The sequence below is a fragment of the Maylandia zebra genome, linkage group LG6, assembly GCF_041146795.1.
Source record: "Maylandia zebra isolate NMK-2024a linkage group LG6, Mzebra_GT3a, whole genome shotgun sequence".
Lineage (NCBI taxonomy): Eukaryota > Metazoa > Chordata > Actinopteri > Cichliformes > Cichlidae > Maylandia > Maylandia zebra.
The window spans coordinates 43584849-43595657 of record NC_135172.1 but is presented as its reverse complement, the minus strand read 5'-3'; the positions used below and the strand labels follow the sequence as shown (position 1 = coordinate 43595657).

Sequence of the window (10809 nt, the reverse complement as noted above, 5' to 3'; positions counted from 1 at the left end):
TCTCAAAATGTAAAAGAACCCACCCACCACTTTAATCACACTCTAGATCTTGTTTTAACATATGGCAGAGAAACTGAACATTTAACAGTGTTTCCTGAAAACCCTCTGCTGTCTGATCATTTCCTGATAACATTTACATTTACAATAATTGATTACACAGCGGTGAAGAGTAGACTTTATCAAAGTAGATGTCTTTCTGAAAGCGCTGTAACTAAGTTTAAGAATATAATCCACCCACTGTTATCATCTTCAATGCACTGTACCAACATAGAGCAGCTATCTGAACGCTACCCCAACAGAGGTCGATCATATTGTTAATAATTTCACCTCCTCACTACGTACGACTCTGGATACTGTAGCTCCAGTGAAAACTAAGGTCTCTAATCAGAAGTACCTGACTCCGTGGTATAATTCTCAAACACGTAGCCTAAAGCAGATGACTCGTAAGCTGGAGAGGAAATGGCGTGTCACAAATTTAGAGGATCATCATTTAGCCTGGAGAAATAGTTTGCTGCTTTATAAGAAAGCCCTCCACAAAGCCAGAACATCTTACTATTCATCACTGATTGAAGAAAATAAGAACAACCCCAGGTTTCTCTTCAGCACTGTAGCCAGGCTGACAAACAGTCAGAGCTCTGTTGAGCCAACCATCCCTTTAACGTTAACTAGTAATGACTTCATGAACTTCTTCACAAATAAAATTTTAATCATTAGAGAAGAAATGACCAATAATCATCCCACAGATGTAATATCATCTGAAAAGTCACCTGCAACGCCAAAATCTGGCATTGCACCTGCAGAGAATCCAGGAAAATGCTCTGCAGGTGTTTCCTCTAAAATGTCAGAGAATGGTTCTGTGTCAGTGCCATCTTCCAAGGTTGAGAAATTGTCCGATGACCTCGCCTTCTTCCTCTTCGCGAGCGTTCTTATAAAATCTAAATCTGAGACCAAACAGTCTGTGTCTCTGTCAGCAGAACTAGACGTGGCCATCAACCGTCTGAGAGACCTGATCAAGCCTGAACTCAGCAGCACAGAGTCCACCACGAGTCTCATCAATGACCAGAAACAGTTCATGAAGAAAATAGCCAAATCCCTCATCAGGGAGTTTGGCTCCCCAGAACGGGTCTTACATGCTGCGATGGAAAGTAATTCATCTTTTGATGAGGCTGTGATAAGGCATCTAAAAATCAGCCTGGGAGTCATCCCCAGTCCTCCAAAGAAATCCAAAATTTCCAGGTTCTTTTCAGCGGTGGGAAAAGCTCTGCGAAAGCCCCTTAGGTGGTGCATTAAAGCCAAGCTTAGGCGGGGAGGGGGAAGTAACAAAAGTGACCGGGTCAGAAAAAGGAGTCAAGGAGGCGAAACAATAAAATAAAACAATTTTATTGAAGAAGTTCAACTAAAAGAGACGGACAAGCCGCTATCACCATAAAGGAAACACAAACAAAAGTCAGGCGTAGGTCAAATAAAGCAAAAAGTCAAAATGAAAACGCAGCTCACTAGCTGTACCCACACAAAATGGCACTCTGGCCCAGAGCTCACCCTGCTCTGGGCTTAAATACCCTTAATTGCTGATGGGAGTCAGCTGCGCCGGAGGGAAAGGTGGCATCTCAGGCAGGAGGTAGTGGGACACGCCCACACAGGCACCCTCAGGAGAGAGAGAGAGGCTAGGGCCGTAACACATTTATTAAAGTCGGTGTAACTGCACTGGTCATGGATCGACTTTTTGTTGATGACTTACTTGGCATTTGTGTATCAGTGAAGATGATATTAGCCAAAGCTTTCACTGGAAGTCAGCTGCTGGTGTCCAGCGTTAGACATGTTCTCACTGTGTGCGTGCGCAGTGTGCTACTTTGAACAGGTAAAGGAAACCAGCATTAATGAAATACTAGTCAGATGTTCTACAAGTTTACACAACGAGACATTGAGACCTGAATTCAAACTAAAAGCCAGCTTTGAGTAATGAAGCTTGGAGATGAACAAACACTGTTTAATCCATAAGAACAACTAATGACAAACAACATTTCACAGCTTCTACTGAGGGAGGCGCTACATAATCAGCCCACTGGATACTAAGAACCTGTGAGACAGGCCACAGCATGTGAGACTGGGCAGAGCTCGCTCTGATGTGATGATGTGCAGTACAGGAGGATCTGTTAGATCACAGGAAAGAGAAACGTTTCAGCAGTTACAGGAGCTGCATAAGATCAAGAGTTTGAATATACAGAGAACACAGCCGGGGTCACTTTGTTGGGATGATGATGATGATGATGATGCAGGGGTTTGTACTGCTGCCTAGTAAGAAAATGATTAGCTCGTCCCTGTGCTCATCTCTAAAAATGAACCTGGAAGCAGCTTTGAAGTCGGTGAAGTTTTGTACTGCACTCAGTCTGTGAGAAAGAAACTTGTGATTTTATTGTACTTTTGTGAAATCCTGAGCTGATATTTTTCTGTATGTTGATGTTTTTGTTATTTTAGTCCCCGCCCATTCCAGAGAAACAGGCCTAGAAAACTCAGTTTTTAAGATAACTGTGGGAAATCATTTCACCCAGCAGCACTGATCCTGCTCAGCTCCATCCGTGACACAGCAGCTAAATACTGATAGCTGATAATACGCAGACTGGCATTAAAGGAGACACCACACAATAAACCTTTGTTAGCGCATTGAAAACTCATTATTATGACCTCAGGGTGCAGGAAGAGAGAGCAGGAGCGTTTCAGTAGGCTGGCAGGGCTGAAGACAAAACAGAACATGAGTCAAAGGATGAAGTCACTGAGGACAACAAGACTGGCACAGAGATCTGAGGACGAGTGGGAACCAAAGCCAGTGAATAATGGAAGTGTTGACGAGACCAGGTGTGTCGTTGCTAAAGGGCACATGTGGAAGGAACAAAGAGGCTGACAGGAAGGAGGCAGATGGGACATAAAAGTTGTATATATCTTGTTGTATATATCTTTCTACGTAGCACTTTTAATTCTTATTCTTACTTTTATTTTTTTCATGTCTATTTAAGCGCAATTTATGACAGTATGTTTGCACTGAAGCACCGCAGCAATTTCCTAATGTTGTAAACCTGCTCAACATTTGGCAATAAAACCCATTCTGATTCTGATTCTGATTCTGAAAGCGCCTCAACCAAGAAAGACCCCACAGACAGTGAGTTATTAACATCTGGCTTCTGTTTTTAATGAACATGCCCACTCGTCTTACTGATCTCAGTCAATGAAGCTCTGTGATGTTTTAGTTTTTAAATACATTCTTCAATTAAATTCACTAAATCATAACAACAGTTTATTATGAAGTAAATGTAAAGAGAGAGCACATCAATGCAATGACCACACAGCACCACCAGGGGGCAGAAGCGTCTCACTGGTGACAAGTTTTACACCAAAACAATGAATAAAAGCAAAGAAAAGACTGTTTAACAGATTTTATGTGAGCACGTTTTAGTAAGAGATGCACAGGAACATGATTCAAAAGGCTGTGGGTTTGAATCCCAGTACAAGAAAACAGTGACTAGAATAAAATGTGCTGACGTTTGTTTAGATGGTAGGGTGCAGCTGTAGACCAGAGGAAAGGAAAGAATCTGGGTGTGTGTTTGTGTTTTAGGTTGGTTTAGCTGTTTGCCTGGGTGTGTGTAATTGTGGAGAGAGAGGAATTTATTGTCAGGGGGGGGCAGTGGCGTGTCTAGAAAATTTTTGTTGGGGGGGCCAGGTAGGGGCACAGATTTGGAGAAGGGTGGCAGATTTAATTGGCAGATAATGTTTTAAAAAAAAATTCTACCAACCGTTAACCATAATTCAATAATCCTATAAACCTAATAACCAAATGCACTTTTAACTCTTATTATAATGAGATTTTAACCACTACGGTGCAAAGTTTTTAGATACTGCGTTGATAAAGTACAAGAGATACAATCAGTGCTTTGTCAGTGTTTACTCAGCAGTCAAGGACAGCAATATTTGCATAGTATTTTTACTGACATATAGTGCACATATGTTTTGGGCAAAAACATTTTTGAAAATTAAAATACGAACATTTGTAACAAACAATTGACAAATTAGCCAATGCAAAACTTTCTCTGCCTGTTAAAAAAAGAAGATAATCTTCTCACAAACTGGTGTTTGATTTTGAAACAGGAAAAAAGTGGAGAAACAACTGAAAAGACTAACATTTGAATAAAACCTGAAAGCAAGTAAATACTTTCTATGCTGCCTTATGGTAAACTTTGGTAATATTGATCAAGAACAACACTGGCTGATGATGAAATACAGTCAGCTGGCATGGTGACACTGCCAGTATTAACCTGCAGGGCTGGACTGGGACAAAAAAATTGGGCATTTTTACTACAGACCGACCCACCAGGTAGTAAAGCCATAAAGATTTTGACTGAAAACAAATGCTGTTGTGACAGTGATGTACAGTCTTGTTGGTATATGTATGATTTCTATACATTTTACGTCAGATAAAAACTTTGGTTGTAAGATTTAGATAATTATTTAATAAAAACTAGGTATTTTAAATGAGAATAAGAAAGAAAAGTATTTCTTTATGCCCTCCTCTCCCTGTTAATGCCCTACATGCCCCCTGGCAAAACTTTGCTAGACCCGCCCCTGCACAGTTACCAGCTGTCAGCTACATAAAAAAGGATCCTGGTGTTATTTATCTCTCAGAAACAGTTGATAACTTCAACTCATTCATGTCACCTAAAAGGTAAACCTGTTTCTCCATCACCTGTTCAGCTCTGATGATCCAGTAAGGACATCTCCTGGTTTCATCTTCATGTTTCCCTCTCACCACATATCCAAACCGATATCATGACCAGCAGCTTTACAGCTGTGGCTCCAGCAAACATCAGCTGATACTAGAAAGTAATATTAAATAAATTCTAACAACAGCTGATCAAGCTTAAACGTGCTGCTGTTGTTTAGCGCAACATCTGCTGGTTTCCTCTTTCTGGCGCAAAGTGGGCGATAAACAAACAAGAGAGAAAAGCCGATCAGCTGATCATTGATCAGTTTCATGATTGAAGTAGCAACAGGAGAGGGAGGGGGAGAGAATGAGAGAAGAAGAGGCAGCTGTGCAGCATAAAGACAGAATAAATCCAGCTTTGTGTCTTTTTTCCATTCTAGCTAAAGTCCGGGACAAACTGCGTCTCTTCTCAGCTCAATACGAAACGTGTAATATTTTCTCTGAATGAGGGACCATTCCATTTTTTTAAGGAGCCGTTGGCAACTCTACTAACTAACCTTATGAATAAAATAAAGTTCACTATCAGTAACATCATAGCACCCACCCAGCTGTATAGAAACTCCGTCAAACTGCCTGTCATAGAAGGAAAGAGGAAGCCACAGCTGGGGGTGGACAGATGTGCACAGAATAGAGTAAAAGTAGATGCAAGTCATGAGGATACAATGTTTCAGTAAGATGTTGGTTACATGAATGTTTTTTTTCATTACTAATCATGTGCCCAGCATCCACACTGCACATGCTTATGCAACACACACACACACACACACACACACACACACACTCAAGTATCAGCACAGACTGGTACCATACAGACACCCCAGCACGATGTCGCCCTGGGCATCCGCCCATGTTGCCCTTATCAAAAACCGCTACACACACCACTCTGGCCATGAGTTGCTGTTGTTGCCATATAAGGGAATCCCCACGGTTTTATAGCATGTTTTAAAGCTCAGGCGGGCCCTCCCCCGAAGGGTGAGGCTGAATGTGTATCTGTGTAGGACTGAGGGAGGGGCTGCCCCTCAGATCTGCTGGTTACAATTGCAGGATCTCCCTCTGCGCAGAGGTTCGGTTAAATAAAAGCATTACAAGTGTTTGTAAGTCAGAGTTTCTTTTCAGCTGCGTGACAAACAGATGTAAATGGCCTGCATTTGTATAGCGCTTTTCTAGTCCTTAAGGACCCCAAAGCACTTTACACTACATTCAGTCATTCACACACACACACTGGCAATAGCAAGCTACATTGTAGCCACAGGGGCGCACTGACAGAGGTGAGGCTGCCGGACACTGGCGCCACCGGGCCCTCTGACCACCACCAGTAGGCAAACACGGGGTTAGTATCTTGCCCAAGGATATTTGGCATGCAGCCAGGAGGCAGCCTGGGATCGAACCACCGACCTTCTGATTAGTGGCTGACCTGCTCTGCCACCTGAGCTACAGCGACCCCAAATGTGATTCATAACAGTTGGAATGTGAGTGTGCAGGTCTGTGAAGCCCCCTCCACACCATAATGAGGGTCTGTGGGTCTGTGGGTGGGTTGCAGAGGGAATTGTGTATGGTGTGGTACATTCTTGAAAGTTAATAACCCTGCAAGAGACAAAGAAAGAGCCGGGGAGGTGGAGGTCTGGTGCTTATTCTGGCTGCCTCGCTGTGTTTCCATGTTCTCTCTCTATGAAGCTGTCGCACAAAGTGTTTCTCTCCTGTTTCTTATTGAATCTTCAAAGGCTGATTATTACTTTGTTTACTGTTTACATTCTCACCTTCCTGTTTTCTTTCACTTCTATTATAACTGTTATTTTGGTGGTTACTTGTCTCCATCTTCTCTGATTGCCTTGCTGTATATTTGTAGCGCTGTCACGTGTGCTCCCTGTAAACACACATTTCACAGTGTTTAACCTGCACAAACGTCGCTGCCTCTCATATCTTTGGTTTGTAAACTGTGACATTAATCTGGAGGAAATGTTCTCTGACCTTCATGTTTTCACTCAGACTCAGTTTTACACTTTTTTATACGTGATTCCAAAAACCAAACATACGTCACTGAGACAGATCAGCTATTAGAGTCATAAATAGTAACACATGAACAGTTACAGCCCGACCTTCACATAATCTTTAACTGACTCTCACATCTGAAGCCAGACATCACGTCTGCATGTGTGCTGAAATGGTGAAAAACATTAGAACAAAGAAAATTGTTCAAAACATTCCCCATGAACCGGGAGAGCCTGTGCATCACATCCTGTCCTCGTCGGTGATCATATCCCATCGACTGTGCCTCCTGCCATCAGCTCATGACCTGTAACACTGACGGCGGCTGAGAGGAGTTTGGATTTAATAAAGTAGCTGAAAACAAACTCCACACTTCCTGTTCTCAGTTTTCCAGGTGAAACATGATCTGACAGGACAGGTAAAGTCTGCAGAGCAGCATGTTAGAATATCCAGTAGAAATAAGGACATTTACAGCCTGATATCTGCAGCCTTACAGAATAAACTCGGCCTCTCCCCGTCTGTGCTCAGCTGTTCATAAATAATTCAGAGTTGTTGTTTCTGTGCATTCCTCATTAGTGTGTCACTCGTGATCCGATCACACCCACAGCAACTCACGCTTCACCCAGTGATTCCTCCCCTGGATATCAGCTGTTTGAAGACTTTAAGGGGAAAGTCGCTGTCCCCCCTCCAGCAGGATGTAGAGGACGAGACCAGAACCATGTGCACTGCTACCTAACCAGCGTCAAAATGCTCGAACCTAATTTACAAGTCATTTGGTGTCTGGTAAACAAGCTCACTTCCTGTTTTACTGACCTCTGAGGTTAAGAGTCCACCACAAAAACGTTCTTTTAGTTTCCAGCAGCACTCAGTGTCTGTAGCAGCGTTATCAGTAATACCAACTTCTCCATAACAGTCTGATAAGTTCAGTCTTTATTGGCATGCAAATATAAATAACTTCATTGTTAAAAATGACAGATTAATGTGCCTTTAGTTACATGTTAATTACACGTTTGCAGAATATCACAGAATATGTGGGCAGAAGAAAAAACATTAGCTGTCACACACTACTAAAGTAACAGTGACATCACACAGGGACGGGTGTGTTATGGATTAGGACTTTATAAACTAATAAATGTTGTTGAACATCAGTGATCACGTTTAGCTCCACAGGACAGAAACCAAAGCTTAAAACGTATAAAACCAGCAAATATTAATTAATTAATAATGATAATAATGATAATGATGCTGAACTGATATTAAGGGGAAGATTTGACCAATAAGAAGTAGATAAATAATAAACAGAACAGACTCCAGGTCAGATCCTTGGGTGTGAGTTCAGAGAATGAACTGGGTGTGGACATTTACCGAGGCTGTTGCTGTGAGGAGGTGGAAACCACATGTTATTGTTCATGAAGGTTATTGGCAGAGAGGTGAGCATGAACATCAGAAGCCACCGTTTCCACCAGGATTTCAAACAAACTGGACGCAGGACAAAAGCTGCTGAATCCCTGGATTATGCACGAGTGCAGTTACTATAGCTGAGAGACCAACAGATACCAGAGGTGAGGTGTAAGCTTCTTTAACTGAGTCAGCAGAAAAGAGGGTCTGATTGACAGATGGACGGATCTCTGATTAAGATCAGACATTTCAGTATTCAGCAGTATTACAGTCAGCTGGCGAGGACATATGAGGTGCAGAGAGTTGGCTGTTGAGAAGACGGCTGCAGAGCTGCTTGGACCCGACCTGGTTGGACCTGTTGCTGCTGAGTGTCCTTGTAATGTTGAATATGGTTATTACCAGTGTTGGGAAGTAATGGAGTACATGTACCGCCGTTAGATATTTAAAATACAAAATATGAGTAACTGTATTCAGTTACAGTTACCGTTTAAAAAGGTGGTACTTAGAATACAGTAACTTTGTTAAAATAAATGGATTACACGGCGGTATTTTCCTGTTTCATACGTTCGGCTGTCCCCTCTCTATTTTCTGTAAGTCCACGCCGGTGGAAACCCAAACAAAACACGCGAGGCTCTAATGCCGTGTCTGAACGTCACGGCTCATGTCACCTCTACTTGCAGCCGCATAATGACGCGAAGGAATATTTAAAAAAATTATTATTCAAAAAAAGATTTAATATGAAGGCAATAGGCAGAGTGTTACAGGCATCGCATGTATGAAGCATGTAAATATAATAATAACCACTGCAGCCAAACAGAGCCTGACGAGCACAGCTGTGAGTAAGCTATTAAGACTCGACTGTGTTCCTGTTTTCCTCTGAAACAATAAGTTCTGTTGCAGCAGCCTTTCAACGCCTCTCTCTGTCTCTGCTAGCAAACTTGACCCAGACAACAAAGTAAAGCTAGTTTTCAGCTACGAGCCGACACGAACCCGACGTATCAGCCAGAGGTCCTTTACTACGGTTCAGAGCCGCGGACCTGTTTTATATACGCGAGGAATAGTTTTCTACACGAGATCGATGCAAAAAGTGCAGCCTTACCTAATGTCCACCTACTGTTACTCATTTATATTAAGATTCAAACATCTAGCTGGTGTTGGTGTGGAGAGTAACCTTCAGTAATAAATCACATTCATGTAGTTGTAAAAAGGATGATAATATATTAAGTAATCCAAAGTATTCAGAATACGTTACTCTCATTGAGTAACGTAACAGAATACGTTACAAAATACATTTTGGGGCATGTAATCTGTAATGGAATTCATGTTAAAAGTAACCTTCCCAACACTGATCATTACACAAAAAAGTCTTTTTGTAACAGAGGTTCCAGGTGATGTTGGTCCACACTGCTGCTGAGAACCAGAGGACGGCTCTGGACCAATGGGAGCATCCGGGTTAGAGGGAGTATCACCTGACAAGCAACAGGTAACACTAGTCTGCAGGCAGAAGGAAGGACCCACATGCTGAGCAATGGAAAGGTTTGAACAGGTTTATTTACAAAATGAGGTTATGATATTTCCAAGGAAACACACAGACACAGAAAACCAAGAGTGGGAGAACAAGACAGAACACATGAAGGATGAAATGTTGTTGGAACCAGTCTGAACATAAATCACCAAAAGTATCAGCCAACAGTCCGGGTGAGATGCCACCACCAGCCTGCACAGTCTGGGCTGAACAAGGAAGATCATTTTAACACTGGATGGAGAAAACAAGACTGACTCGCTGCACGTCTTGTGGTACAAAATTGTGTAACTCAAAAGTGGAACTCGGTTGATCTCTTTCACACAAAGCCGATGTTTGGACATCGTGGCTGCTTCGCTGCATTCAGTCGACAGCTTTAACTATGAAACCAGTTCAGCTGTACCTGAGCTGAGTGTGTTAGTTGTTTTTAAATCATTGACTCATTTCCCAAATTCCTTCATGCACAGACTTTTTATTAGCTGCAGGAAGTGAAAACAAGCTTTGCTGTGAATTCAACTGAAATGTGAGACTCAATAACAGAAATCTAACAGGCTGACACAGAGGCACATGCAGTTCGTAAAATAAATGAAATAATGTAAATAAAACGAAAGCAACTAATTCAGTCAAAAAACAATAACCTGAAAATTTTCTTTCTGGAAACTCTCGGTTGGGAATTTCTCGCGTGGTCTCAGGTATTTTCAGCATGGTTGTCCGTGATCATGCGATGGGCCTCCAGCTTATCGTATACTGTGGTCAGGCTGGTGTGGCAGATCGTTGTTGAGGACTCTGGTATATTTTCTCCCTGGAGAGGAGAAAGTAGAGGCATCAGATAACAGAGTAAAGTGGAAGAGATGAAATAGATACTGCTGTTCCTGTAACAGCGTCAGGGCGTTCCTGTTATCAGAGTCCATCCTGCTGATGTAAACAGGGCTACTGAGCATGACTCGATAAATGGCAGGAAATGAGCTTCAAGGTTATCGTTTTATTTTCCTTGGAAAAAGAAGGATTTCTGCAAAATGTTCATGTCAGGCGAACAACGCAGACGCACACACACACTCAGGGATTGAACCACCAGCCTTCTGATTGGCAGATGACCTGTGCACACCTGAGCCTTTGTGTGCTGCAGGTGCTATTTGCATTCAGTTTCCAGGAA

The 10809-nt window shown here is 42.3% G+C and overlaps 1 protein-coding gene across 4 annotated transcripts in view; it reads right to left on the bottom strand.

Moving 5' to 3' along the window:
- Positions 1 to 7643: 7643 nt before the first annotated feature.
- The window catches only part of LOC105940875 (SLAM family member 7), a 31137-nt gene continuing 27971 nt past the window's right edge, over positions 7644 to 10809 (bottom strand). For all 4 annotated transcript variants that reach the window (XM_076885303.1, XM_076885302.1, XM_024802880.2 and 1 more), the window contains one exon: positions 7644 to 10458. In XM_076885303.1, the coding sequence (XP_076741418.1) occupies positions 10345 to 10458 (114 nt within the window). In that variant the 3' untranslated portion in view covers positions 7644 to 10344. The remainder of the gene's footprint in view (positions 10459 to 10809) is intronic.